At 39.3% G+C, this 14,439-nt stretch overlaps 1 protein-coding gene across 4 annotated transcripts in view; it reads left to right on the top strand.

Moving 5' to 3' along the window:
* Positions 1-14,054, top strand: part of LOC115268074 (protein lava lamp) — a 36,389-nt gene extending 22,335 nt beyond the window's left edge. The window contains exons 3-11 of one of the 4 annotated variants that reach the window (XM_029876021.2): positions 3,846-4,393; positions 8,097-8,281; positions 8,347-8,584; positions 8,639-8,804; positions 8,863-9,006; positions 9,078-9,177; positions 12,202-12,345; positions 12,588-13,383; positions 13,442-14,054. In XM_029876021.2, the coding sequence (XP_029731881.2) occupies positions 3,846-4,393; positions 8,097-8,281; positions 8,347-8,584; positions 8,639-8,804; positions 8,863-9,006; positions 9,078-9,177; positions 12,202-12,345; positions 12,588-13,383; positions 13,442-13,510 (2,390 nt within the window). In that variant the 3' untranslated portion in view covers positions 13,511-14,054. Of the gene's footprint in view, positions 1-3,845; positions 4,394-8,096; positions 8,282-8,346; positions 8,585-8,638; positions 8,805-8,862; positions 9,007-9,077; positions 9,178-9,975; positions 10,305-12,201; positions 12,346-12,587 lie in introns of those variants that run through there. The other 3 variants (XM_029876019.2, XM_029876020.2, XM_062856620.1) reach the window with 3 other exon arrangements.
* Positions 14,055-14,439: the final 385 nt, after the last annotated feature.

Here is a 14,439-nt window from a genome sequence, read left to right as displayed (position 1 = left end):
GCTGTTATATTTTGTACAACACGTTGAAATAATCTCGCTTTTCGTGTTCAGCATTAGCGTGGTGTTGACGGTGGTGGGCAACCGCGCGAGTTATGGAAGATTAAGTGAACATGATTTACTGTACTTACATCTGTACTTCGACACTTATGCGACAACTGTGAGATGGAGTCTTAACAACGAACCGGTTTAAACCAGTGTTGCAAAACTTCATCTCATTCATTTGCACACTAACCAACAAATCTTTTTTGTCATTTTTCCTTCTATTCATGTTAAAAACGATTTCATTCATTCAGAGCACCTATCAAATGAGAAGCGAATCCTTGTCAATTGAATACATTGTCACTCGAATGAGTAGCTGGGCACGAAACACGAGAAAACCCTGCAAAATTCCGCCAGACTGAAAAAATATCGAATGTCGGGTCAAAGTCGGGTCAATTTTTATCGAATGTTGGGCCACTGTTGGACCAACATCGAACAAGTATTGGGTCCAAGTTGGGTTTTGTGGTCAAAATAAAAATAGGTGAATGATAGGTTGATGTCGGGTTTGACGTCATCAATGATGGTAAAAGCTTTAAACCTTTAAACTATAGCTTGGCTTGACAGGCCAAAATCTTAAAATGTTGTCTTAAAATAATTCGTTGAGTTCATTTTTTAATATAAAATCGAGAAGAAAATTATTGAGTTAAAAGTTATAAAACATGGTTTTCATATACGCGGATTTTTGAATTAACGCGGTTTATTTTTAGGCGAAATTTTTGAATTAACGCGGTTTATTTTAACGCGGATTTTTGAATTAACGCGGTTTATTTTTACGCGGATTTTTGAATTAACGCGGTTTATTTTTACGCGGTTTTTTTTTACGCGGTATGTATCCCCCGCGTAAAAAAAACCTGACTGTATTGCCTGCCTACTGCGTTTTTTTGACATGCAGGTCGGTGGAAAAAAGCCCCGAAAAATGAAGTTTCATATTTCTCCGTTTCCATTGCTTACCCGGTCGATTTTCATAATTATTTTTCCGTACGAACACGTCGGAGCCCTGCACTAATGCGATAGTGAAAAATAATTTTGAATCCGTTGGCCCGTTATAGAGCCTATTCGTGACATACAAACACCATTCCATTTTTATTTATATATAGATAAATAGATAGATAGATAAATTCAGAAATACCATCAGGAACTTATCATGGATTCCCTTTACCATTTCTTCATTATTTTCTGTCAGAATTCCCTCTTTAATTTCAATGTTTTGTGGAGAATTCTTTTGGGAGGTCGCCAGAACCTCCCCTAGCAGTTGCGTTAAAGCAAATTTTTGTTAAACGTTCATTCTTTATGGTGATCGACCTTTTCCAGAGATCGCAGCAGGGTTCCACTAGAAACTCCCTCTCAGCCTAGCGCCAACACGGTCTCAGCCTCAGGGTGTCATGAGCGTTTCAGAGGGTCCGAGGGAGGTTCAAAGGGTTTTCGGAGGCGTTTTATGAAATTTAAGAGGATTTTCAGAGGATTACAGCTTTACAAGGGTATTTTCGGAGGTTTTGGAGGGCCTTATGTGCGAGAGGCTTTCATGGGGTTTACGGAAGCATTATTCCAGCATATTTCAGGGAGTTTCACAAGATTTTTAGCGAGTTTTCGGGGTTTCGAAGGTTCTTAGGAGGTCTGAGTTACGTTACAGGGGATCCCAGGGAGTGTTAAGGGTTTTCCGTGGCATTTTAAGAAGTTTCAGAGGATTTTCAGAGTTCCGTTTCGGGGGCGTTACAGGAGCATTTTAGGGCGTTTTGGTTGGTTTTTGGTACGTTACATGGGGTCCGAGGGAGCATTCGGAGAATTTTCAGGAGGTTATCGAGGCGTTTTCGGGGTTTCGGAGGGTGTTTTCGTGCAAGGGGTTTTCAGGGGATTTACGGAAGCATTTCAGGAGGTTTTAGAGGATTTTCAGGGGGTTCCTGAGGCGTTGCAGCAGCGTTTTCGGGGGTCTCAGAGGGTCTCAGAAGGTCTCATTTGCATTACAGGGGATCCCAGGGAGTTTTGGGTTCCCGAGGCGTTTTCGGGGTTTCGTTGGGTCTCATGTGCGAGGGGTTTTCAGTGGGTTTACGGAATCATTGCAGGAAGTTTCAGAGGATTTTCAGGCGGTTGCTGAGGATGGAGCGTTTTCGAGGTTTTCGGAGTGTATCAAGTGCGTTTCTAAGGTTCCGTGAAAATTTCAGGAGGTTTTCGTGGTATTGCACAGTTTTCCAGGGAAGTTTTAGTGGATTTTCAGAGCAATGTTTCGGGGGCGTTACAGGAGCGTTTTTGTGTGTTTCGAAAGGTCTGAGATGCGTTACATGGATTCCGAGATTTCAGGGGCATTTCAGAAAGATTCAGAGGATTTTCAGTTGATTTTCGACACGACTAAGACCTACGAAACTTGCTTATTTTTTAACTAAAAACAAAGTCATTAAATTGGCATATGGAAGGCATGGTCAGAAAACAATTTTCATTCATATTTTTGAACATGAAACTGTTTTGTGATTTCGATAGCGGTCTAAAAAGTAAACCACAATGAGCACAATGATGCTAACAGCAGCGTTTTTGTTATGTATTTCAGGATGAGCGTCACTAGGAAAAACCTATACAATGCATAGACCGGCACTCTCGAACGGAAGATTATTTATATCAACAACCACAACAGCTTTGTTGCTTTCCGATGGTACTGTTGAATAGTTTTGAGCTGCTCGCTGCTATTGAGTGTCAATTGTTTTAAAATAAAGAAAAGCCTGAAATTTCGTACGAAAGCTAGCATATCAAAGTATAACAGTATTGAAAAGCATTTTGGAAATATAAGAATTTCTTCTGATATTTTCTTGTGAATATAAATATTTACAGCATATCGGCGATGATGATATTCAAATATTGTGTTATTCTGGCTCTAAAGAAAGATCAAAACCATATTCTGAATCTGCCTGCCAAACAGAGCCGAAATCCGCATTTTCATGGGAGTGACGTAGCAAAGTAGGTTAATGCACACTCCATGATGGTATATATGATTTCCAGGGATGGGAAATTTAAATCGTCTGCCCTGGCCCTAGTGCCTAAGATTGAGCACACGATTGAGCACCTATACTCGCTCTCTGAAACGAAAAGAGAACTAACAATACTAATTTCACCCATTCGCATGGTCAAGTTTGATAAAGAAAATGGTGTAATAACTAGTTAACTACAATAAAGAAAATCAGAAAGATCTCACCCAATTTGAACCAGAAATCAAATCATGCATCAACGAGACACATGTTACAACTAAATTTATGAATAAATCGTGGAGAACTTGAATGTCATTTTTTTCATACTATTTGAAGGAAAACAACCAAACATAAGCAAAACATGTACTGAACGAGACAATGAAATCTAATTTGTGTTACAACACGGATTCAGTTAATCCCGTTAATCCCTAATGACATGACGTACAATGGAACAAAAATACATCCATCACTATAGTTGGACGAGGTGAAAGGCCAGGGAATTCTTGTCACCGCTGCTAGTAAGGAAGGAAGACCACATTTGCTCCCAACAAAGGAAAGTTTACTTATTCGGTGCCAAAAGTGGCTGATTTGTGGATCCACTGTTCCACTCGTCCCGAGCTTGTCAAGTCAAGTTGTTTGCACTTTCACTTTTCAAACAATTTATATGTACTCGTCCATCCATATTGGAAGGCAATGCCGGGATACGTAGTAGGCAAAGTTCAATGACATAGGGTGACGACGTAAAACAGACAGCGTAATAGAAATGGGGAATCAAGCTTCGAATGAAACGCTAGGTAGTCGAATGAAAACTATAACTCTAACTTGGATTTTATCATGTTCTCGTCGATCGAACAGGTCTCAAAGCGGAGCTAGATGCAGCGTGCAAGGAATGCGAGACTATCCGTGCGCGGATGCACTCGCAGAGCTCCGAACTGGACGCACTAAGACTGAAGTTCTCCGAACGGGAGGATGAGCTAAATCTTAAGTACCAAAATTTAGAGATAGAATACGTAGAGTTAACCGAGAAGCTGAAAGACGTGCGCCAGCTGGCGCACGACTTGAACATGCAGCTCATCAACGCCCAATCGGAGGCGGAGCGCCGCCAGAAGGAGAAGGATACGCTGCTGGAGGAGCGTGCCGAGGAGCAGAAGCTGGTCAAGGAGGCACTGGAGTCGGCCCTGAAGGAACGGGCCCAGATCGAGGCCAAGTGGAAGAATGACTTCGAGCAGCTGCGGACGGTGCACTCCGGTCGGGAGGAGACCCTCATGGAGGACTGCGAGTGGAAGATACGGTCGATGCAGAAGAACTGCAAGGAGAAGATGGAGAAGATCGAAAGCGAACGGAAGATGGCCATGGACAAGATGGCGCGGTTGGAGCAGGAGACGAGCAAGCATATAGAGGAGGTGAGTGTGTTTAGAGTATTTTACATTGTATTTTTCTTGAATTCCTCCTTCAGTATATTTCAAATGCTTATCTAGAGTTTTGCAGAAATTATTTCCAAAGGATGATTCCAACAATTTCCCGGGATAACATTTTGAAAATATAAAAGGATTTATCTTTAAATCCACAATTTTTTACAAAGGTATATTTTTTCAAAAATTCCATTCGGGATCCCACAGGTTCTTTAAGGTTTCGGCATGAATTACATCCGTTTTATAAGGCGATTTTTCAAAAAGTTTTTTCCAAGATCTATCCCAATATATCTGCTGAATTTTCTTCGAAAACTTTTTAAAGATTTCTTCTAGAGTTTTCCAAAATTCGGAGCTAACCCCTGTTTTTTTTTCCGAGAGGTTCTTTTGTGATTTCTTTGGTTGTGCCTTCCAAAATTTTTGCTCGTATGCCTCCTGGGTTGTAGTACGGACTTCCTCGTTGATTTTTTAGAGGTTTTCTCGGATTTCTTGCAGTGTACATTCCGGAATTTATACAAGAGCAGTATTTCTTACGGGTTTTTCCCGGGAGATTTTTTGAGATGTACGCAATATTTCTTTTTTTTTAATTTTACCCCAATGTTTCTGTTAGAATTTATACAATAGTTTCTCTTGGAATTTTCACAGAGATTTTTCCTGAATTCCGTGCAAAAACCCCCGGCAGAAACTTAGGGAGAAATCACGGGTAAACCTCCTAAAAATAGTTCCGGTAAAATATTCGAAAAAATCCTAAAATTATCCCCCGTAGAAACTTTGAAAGAAATAAAACAACAAAAAAAACCTGCGAAAAAGCTAAGTTTTCGATAAAAGCCTTAGACTATAGGCAAATACTAGCAATTCTCGCTAAATAAAAAATAAACCAATAAAAATTCAAAAGCAATAAGCATACACAATAACGTTATTTGCATAATATACCAAAAAAGTTCATAATTTCATTCTGTACAAGTTGTGTAGGTTTGTTCCGCTATCTGCACGGTCACCTTTTGTTGCTTTTCTGCGATATTAAGAAAAAGAAAGTGAACCCAGAATTTTCGTCTTTATTATGACGGTCTCAGAAGAAAACTTTTCAAATCGAATCATCATCATGTCATGTGATTATTTCAGAAAATCTTCCATGTGTTCCTCCAGAAGTGTGACAAAGAATTCTTTTACGGAATCTAGCTTGAATTTCCTCACCAATACCTTCATGATTTTTCACAAATCATTTCAGAGATTTACCAGAGATAACTTCAGAAATTGCTCTGGATATTTATTCAGAAATTTCTCTAGGAATTCGTTTAGAGAATGTTTGTTTTAGAAAATCTACCAAAAATGTCATCAAAAAAACCTTTTTTTAATTTTCGGATTTTTTTTTTTACGAATTTGTTAAGAAATTTCTGCTATTCTACAAATTGCATAAAGCATTCTTTCGATGCCTCTTGCATGATTTACTTCTGATATTTTTCCATGGGAAGAAATTCTTTCAAAAATTTCTTCTGAATTTTTTTCAGGCGTTTATTCAGAAACTTCTCCGGAGATTCCTTGAATAAAATTCTCAGCAAAGCCTATTGAAACTATTCAAAAGTTTGTAAGAAAATGTTTCAAAATTTTCATCAAAAATTTTTACTTAGCTAGTAATCAAGGATTTCACCAGAAATACCCACAGCAACTTAATTTTTTCCAGATATTCTACTAGGGATTACTCCAAAAGTTTCACAAAGAGTTGTGTATTATTTTCTGTAGAAATTACTCCAGGAATTTCTTTGGAAAACTCTTCAGAGATATAACTTATTTTTTGGGATTTTCCTAGTCTAAATGAATTTACAAAAAAAAAACCTTCTGAAATTCCTTTAAGCATTCTCTCAAACAATCTTCCAAGGTGTTATTCCAAAACTTTCTCTGGGGTTTGCTTTAGAAAATGTTCCATGGATTTTTTTATTTGAAAATCTGAATTTCTGTCAGAAAACCTTCCTAGGATTTCTTTGGAAATCCCTCCAGGGACTCTTCTTAAAAAGAATGTGAGGTCCATTCAGTAATTTTTTGCAGGGATTCCTATAGAAATTCTCCAAGGGGTACCTTCACAAAATTTTCGATGGACTCTTCGAGAAAAACTTTCATGATTTTTTCATAAATTCGACTAAAATTTTATACATGAACCTCCCATGTACTTTCTCAAAATTACTTCAGGAATTTTGTTTTCGAAAATCATTCACGAATACATACATTATTGCTGTGATCGTTCAAGATGTAAACGGTGCCCAAATGCACTTCAAACACGGAAACACACTGCTACCAAAGGCAACTTAACAACCATAACCAAGTAATATCACCGCCATCATAGAATTAAAGGCTCCCGCTGACATCGGGTTAAATACTTGTTAGACAATCTTACCGGATTTGGTGTTCCCGCATTTGATATTTTTTGCGTTTTGAATGTAAACAGCAATAAGAATCAAAAATTCAGAAATCCTTCAAAATTTTCTCAGAAGCTTTCAAAAAACTTTCCTCTAAGGATTGCTTTAAAAGTTCTACAAGAGATTATTAAGGAAATTCCCCAGATTTCTCCACATTGCCTTAGATATTCCTTCAAGTTATTTCTCTTTCAAAAGTTGCTCCAAGGAATTCCTAAGGAAATCTTACAAAATCCTCCAAGAATTCCTTCAGAAAATCCTCTACTTTCGAAAATATCTTTAGAGACTTCTTCAATGTTCCTAGAATTACTTCAGAAAATTCAGCAGGGTTTTCTTCAAAAGTTGTTCCATGGATTCTTTCAGAAATTGTTCCAGCTGTTCCTTCAGGAATTGTTCAAGCGGTTTACAGAGATTCCTCCAAGATTTCATCCATGGAAATGTACCAGTGTAGGGGTGATGAAATCAGGGAACCTTGACTAACTAGTTCTGATTTTACCATGACAGCATTGGAAATAATTTCATCATACATCTTGTCAGTAATCTTACGAAGCACTACAATGACGTTTTTATGGAATTTCCTGCAAATTTTGGAATCCAATCAGCTGAGTAAACGCCAAGATAATATAAGGTTGTGGATGCTATCGACTGGTAATTTTGTACTTGGGGGTTTTCGGCCTCGCAGTCTCCGGTGCAGTCAAAACGATATATATTGATGCCCGACGTTTCGATGGACTATGCCATCTTTCTCAAGGGTTCTATTTTAACAAATTGGACGTAGTACATATTAAAGACAAACATTAAAATAGAACTCTTGAGAAAGATGGCATAGTCCATCGAAACGTCGGGCATCGAAAATATATCGTTTTGACTGCACCGGAGACTGCCAGGCCGAAAACCCCCAAAGATAATATAAGGAATCTATTAAACAAAATATCAGGAATATACCACCATTCTCGGTGAGGTAATTTTGAAAAAAAATATGTTAGAGAGCTAAAAGGCTTATATAATTGAGGGTCCACTCAATCGAGGTATACCTGTAGAAAAATTCTTGGAGAATTTCCTAGAGAACTCCTTAGCAATCTAAAAAAAAACGTGATGAATTCAGAAGAAAGTAAGGTCAAAACTCCTGCATGATATAATCCTCGGAGAAATCCGGGAGAAATTCTGTAAGAGACCGTCGTAGGGTCTCAATAAGAAATCCTTGTAAAAATTCAAGAAGGATTTCCATGATAAAAATACCGCTGGACCTTTTAGAATTAAAAACTCACTATAGCCTATCGTACTTTCAGACCAAACATCTAAAATCCTACGAAGCTGAGGTAGCCCAGCTACGAGGGCTCACATACGATCAAAAGGAGGCACTGAAGACAATGACGCGTCAGATTGATCAGCTCAAAGCAGACCTGCTGATGGCGAACAACAAGCTGGAAGCGGAAATTGTTAAAGTGCAGCAGATCAAGAATCGTTGTGAATAGTGAGTAGAACTGTTTGGTCAATTATTTTAAATGAAAAATGTCATCAAAATCTAATTTACTTCAGCCAACTTTGCGAGAAGGAACGCGAGGCTCTGAACCGAATAGAGATCGCTCGGGGTGAGATTGCAATGCAGTGGGAGGATCGATTGCTGCACGAGATGAACCGGCTCAAAAACGAGCTGGAGCAGATGTACATCGAGGAACGGGTGGCCGCCATCAACAAATTCAAACGGGAAGCCCTGGAGGAAACGGAAGCGCTCAAGCATAAGTTCAACATGCGCGAGAGGCAACTTAAGGATGAGGTATGGTGAGGAATGGGAGATTTGAACTTAAACTGACGAGACTTTTTGTTTTAGATTGAATCACTGAAGAGCATAATCCAGCAGCAAAAACAAGCGATGGAGGCTGCCCAAACGGAGGCAGATCACAGGCTAGTGCAGTCTCGGATGTTTGTGGAACGAGCAGAGCGAGAGCATGAAACAATTCTGGCCAAAGAAGTTTCCAAGAGGGATCAAATTATTGGTGAGTAACTTGAATTCAAATGTTCATGGTTAGCTTGAAATCGTTTAATTTTTTTTAGAAAATCTCAAAGAACAATACGAGAAGGAAAAGTTCGAGATGGAGCAACATTTCAGTTTGAGAATACAGCAGGTACAGGAAGAGTTCCAACGAGAATTGTCCGATACTACTGAGTTGCTGAAGGCTACCCATAAAAAAGAGCTGGGTAAGTTTAAATATAGTTAAAAAAAAAAGTGGAACGAGCTCACCAATTTAACCTACTCTTACTTTTTTCAGAACAACAATGGAAAAATCTGGTGAACGAGAAGGAAGAGGCGCTACAGCTGATGGAGTCCCGACAAAGAAATCGTCTTCAGGAAGCTGAAAATGAAATAAGGTTAGTGCCCAAATGATCTATGCCATCATCACCGTCACCTTCAAAGTTTTCAATATCTACCTTTCGATGCATACGCGTGTTTGTCCTATCATTTGTTTCATCACATCTTCCTCATTGTTTCTGCAGTAGAAATAGAACCAAAAGAAGCTTGTCTAACCATTTCATGTTGAAACTCAACCACCGATCGACACTGTCTCATATCGCTCCACTCCACATTTGTTTTGTATGCCGGTAAGGTCATCTGTCTTTCCGCGTTGTATTTTCTCGTTAATCACCCAGGTGAGCATAGTACGACTGCAGTGTTGTGCTTGATTTGATTTGAACGTTTTCAAGGTAGAGTGTTACCCGCGGCATTCTAAACGGTACTGACACCACCGTCCAAGGCAACGGATAGGCCATCATCTTCTACTACGACATTAACGAGTTCGTTGAAAACAATGCAAAATTTTTGAACGTCCTTGACTTCCTAGGAGACGCCATTCATTCATATCTGTTTAACCACATCTTGTTAACGTTTTCTGTCGTCGATGTGCTCCTAACATTTCACGTCAGTAATATGTCTGCTTACCGAGCAGTCACATTTCATTTTTGAATTAATAGCATTATTTCTTTCTTTTTGCTCTTTTTCTTTTCATTTCATGACCCATTTATATGTGCTGTTAATTTTAATTATACGTAAAATGTTCATTGTCACTTTGTGTCACTTGCCAAAAATGCTATCTTTGGATACATTCGAAAAATTCAAATCAAATCGCCACTCGTTTCGATTTTATCATTTCTCTTGGACAAAATCAAAAGCATACAAAACATTGTGGGTGGATCACTCTCATCAAAGCGCGATTATAACAACAACAACAACATTAACAACGGCTCAAACAGATGCACCGCGGAATGCGATCATGGCACACCCTTGGGACCACTAGCAAATCTCGCTCATCTGTTGGTGGAATTCATCAAGGGATCGTATCCGATATTTCCGGCACTTGTGATCTACTATCAGTCTCATTCCCTCCCGTTGGCTGTGCTTTCGTTCGTACTGACGCTGGGACTCATTGTGTACCTCCAGCTACGAATGATCAATCGAGATTAAATACTGAAGAAAGATTGTTTTGAGATTTAGAATTCCATATAGGTTCCCAACCCGATCAAAAGTTACTATCAACAGAATACATACGTAGATGGATATATGTGGCAAAATAACAAGAGAATGTGTTCTCAGTATTGCATCACCTAAAAGTTGAGAATCAACCAAAAATTGGTCAGAAGACACATGCCATACATGCTTATCAATCCAAAAGTACTCAGTTCGTCACAGGGGTCAAATATAGTCGCATAAGATAATATATTGCATCGCAATAATGCACACCATAGGTTGTATAATACTACGGTCATCTAAATTCGACGCCTAGACCTGCCCATAACCACGGGGGTGAATCTTCATCGCGAAAAGAGCCGCTCGTTTGACTGCTGGACACTAGCGAACCTGGTGGTGATGATTTTTTATTTCTCCAAGCAAATTCATTCCAATCTAGTTTTCCAAGTGAAAAATTTACGACTTCCACCTCGAAACTTCAAATATGTTCGAAGATACACATCTGTTCTGTGCCATAACTGCATATTTGTAACATTTGCAGTTTTTGTCAATATTGAGTTAATACCGGGGCTCATCTCCAAATCATCAGTACTTTCATCTATTCAAATGAACTTTACAAGTTTGTTCCACAAAATCTAAAAAAAATACCAAGTCGTTTTGTCTCATTAACAAATATTAACGAATGTAACCGCATAACAGTCACACTGGGAATACACACTGACCTCATAGCGTACAACCAATCATATTTTGCTCTAATATTTTTTTTGAACTATTCGCCCAGAGCTGTGGAAGATTTCATTGTGAAGGAATTAGCTTTGAATATTTGCCAAATTTTTGAAATTGAGATCCTTTTCCATACTAGTGCAAGTTGCAAACTTTGAGCTCAATTTTCTCCAATGCCTACTTTTGTCGAATGTGACTGTTATGCAGTTATGGGCAGTAAGGCTTCTATGCTGTCGTAGAATAATTTGCAATATTTTATATAGAGGCTGTTCGGAACCAGAAATAACACTGAGTAAAGGATGAAATGTTTGTTAAGATACTCGCAGTTGATGTAATAGGCCTAGTTTAACGTTTCAAGTCTTATGGCGTCATTATCATGCCTTCGATGCACGTATTTCGTCCCCACTTTTGTACACATAAGTCACATTTGCAGCATTCTCTGCGATGAAAATTCTACTGTTACATGCATGTATGGCAAGACCAGAAACTTTGATTCACTCAAACATTAATTTCTGCTCGGGAAGTGATACAAATTTTGATATGCATTAGAACCGGAATAGAATGTCCCCTATCAGAAACCCGGTAATCCATTTTAAAGCATTTTTGACTGTTACATTTACAACTATATTCTAAGCAACACTGTTTTTCTTTCACTGTATGTGTTTACTGCCAATCCAAGCATTTTTGTTCCTGTAGGAGTGTTTTATGGGACTTAGTCTGAAGCAGTCATTCATCAACATAGTGATACACATTTTGAATTTTTGTCCAACTTGATGCGAATTATACATCAAATATTTCATTTCTCGATTAATTGTCCATCTGTATTGGAATGAAGAGAAATTTTCATCTAACTTTTTCATAAACACAACTAAGTCTTTTCCCACCTTACACCTTACTTACGCGTTGTGCTATAAAAATACACAACAATCGATAACTTGTTTGTTGTCTACACCTTATTTACATTTGTAACTTAATTTATTTATTGCATCTTACAGTACTAAATATACCTTTAAAAACCTTCTAGTACACATCTAATCCTGTTTTATCAAGCAGATGAATAAATTATTGGAAACTTGTTTCCGAACTCCTTCTCTCTTCGAAATGCCCGTTGCGTTTATGTTTCATAATTTTCTGTCCATCATACCGTACAATGTCCATGTATGCTTCCCATTCTCGAAATTCACCCACCAACCAACCGCAAACGAAAGAGAGCTAAAGATCGGCCATCAGCGAGAACTAAAGGACCTTCACGAGGAGAACCGATTCACGATCACCAGTCTGGAGTCACGCGACACCAAAAACGCCCAGGAAATTCAAACCTTGCATAAGAAGTGTCGATGTTTAACGAATCTGTGAGTATGACATTGGCATCTGTTCATAAGTCTCGTTTGTTTCTGTTTTGCATCAGCGTTCATCGATCATTGTGCGATCATTCGATCGTGACTAATGCGATTAGGGTGCGATCATCTCACGCCGATTCATACAGTAGACTAGAATGCACTGCGCCAACTCAAAATTTGTTTCTGTTGATTTATTCCACCATTCACTGTGACTTTTGTTCTAATACGTTTCTTCCCCGCCCACTCCTGCTCAGTTTCGAGGAAATGCGAATGCGATACGAACGCCGTGATCCTCGGCAGGAAGATTTGCAGCAAATCGAGGAACTGAAGAGCGTGATCGAGTCCCAGGACCGCGACCTACGGCTTTTGACGGAACAATTCCGAGAGATGCAACTGCACGAAAGAGAACTGCAGCAGAGACTGTACCAACAACAGCAACTGCAGCAGCAACAACCTCCACAACCTCCGAGGAGAGCGAAGAACCGTGGTAAACAGCAACAAAGTCAGCAAACTGATCACGTAGTGATAGAAGAAGACGATCAACAGCAGGAACAGCAACAACAACATCAACCTCAAATACAGATCCAACCGATGACAGCATCAGTTCCTATTGTGTGCGATGTGATTTATGAGGAGAACGAAGCTGACCTTATCCAGGATGAACAAGAGCAATCCGTAACACCTCCTGATACTGTACAGGAAGATCAACGAAGGGAACAACCAGAACAAGCTGTTGAACAACAAAATGATCAACAGATGCAGACTGAAGTCATCGTAGATGTTCCAGAATCATCCATTGAAACACTCATTGACGTTGTGCAATCAACTGAACCTGTTTTTATCGATAGTATCCCTAGCGCGAGTTCAAACTCCAACGCAATAGCTGAAGAAACATCCAGTTCTGTTCAAGAACCAGAAGTTTCCGTAATAGAAATCAATTGTCTCCCAGAATCCAAGTCAGTAGACTCAGAAGTGTCCCCTCCCATACCCACTCCTTCCATTGTAATCACTACAGAAAACGAAGAGTCTATAGAGCCCGAGCAGGTTGAAGTATGTATATCGACGGTAGTTGAACTTCCTGCACCTCATTCATTCATTAAAATTGTAGAGGACCCATTTCCAGCAGCGGAGGCCCAAACGGAAGTGCAACAAAAAGTACAAAACATGCCGGAAATGATTGTCATAAGAGAACCGGATGTGATTGCAGAGGCCAAAGCTGCTGTTGCTGCTACCGCCGAAGTGTCCACTGCTGTTGATGTGGTTGTCTGTGTGCCCGGTACACGATCCTCATCGACGTAACTCAGTCCAGATATCACCGCAGAAAGGGGAAGCCTCAGAATGGCCATTGTTTAGGGAACTCAAATCAAACATTTGTGTACTAGTCACGCTTCGGGGCACTCTAGAGTTCCTGTGAACTGTTATGTTATGCTTCTTTTTGTTTATTATAGCCTTCTGTATTCTATATTTTGGATCCTGTTGAAAATATATTATGTACACTGGAAAGCGTATCACAAAATACTAATGATGAAATACTGTAGATGTATCAATGCGATCCATTGCAGGATTCAGTGATATTTTTCTGTTGCCTAGACGGGATATCTAGGAATGAGAATGGATCAAAACGAACAAACAAAAAAAAACGAACTGTACTTACTGATAGACTTTACACTACAAGTAAACTTAGTCATGGGCGAAGATCAATAAAGATTGTTCTACCGAAATAGGGTGCATTTTTTTTATTGTTGAACGTCCCATTCATTTTCAGCACAACTTGATGACACTAACGAGAGAAAAACAAGCTCCAATGTTAATAATAGTTCGAATGTGACCAAAGCCCAGAGGTGAACTTCACGAGGATTTCATATGAGTGTTTTAAGACGTTTCAAAGCGATGCAAGGTGTTTCAGGAGGTTTCAGGGGTAAGGAGGCTTTATAGGCTCTCAGGTGAGCTTTACGATTTCAGAGACGTTTCAATGCGTTTCAGGACGTTTGAGGTGTTTTAGGAGGCTTGAAGGTTTTCATGCTAGCTTCACAGTAGTTTCTAGGGACTTTCAGAGCGTGTCCAAAGCGTGTCAAGGCATTCGAGGGCGTTTTAGGAGGTTTCAGA

This window comes from Aedes albopictus, chromosome 3 (genome assembly GCF_035046485.1).
Source record: "Aedes albopictus strain Foshan chromosome 3, AalbF5, whole genome shotgun sequence".
NCBI classification, from domain to species: Eukaryota; Metazoa; Arthropoda; class Insecta; order Diptera; family Culicidae; genus Aedes; species Aedes albopictus.
The sequence above is the reverse complement of the archived record's forward strand: the minus strand, read 5'-3'. Positions and strand labels throughout refer to the sequence as shown.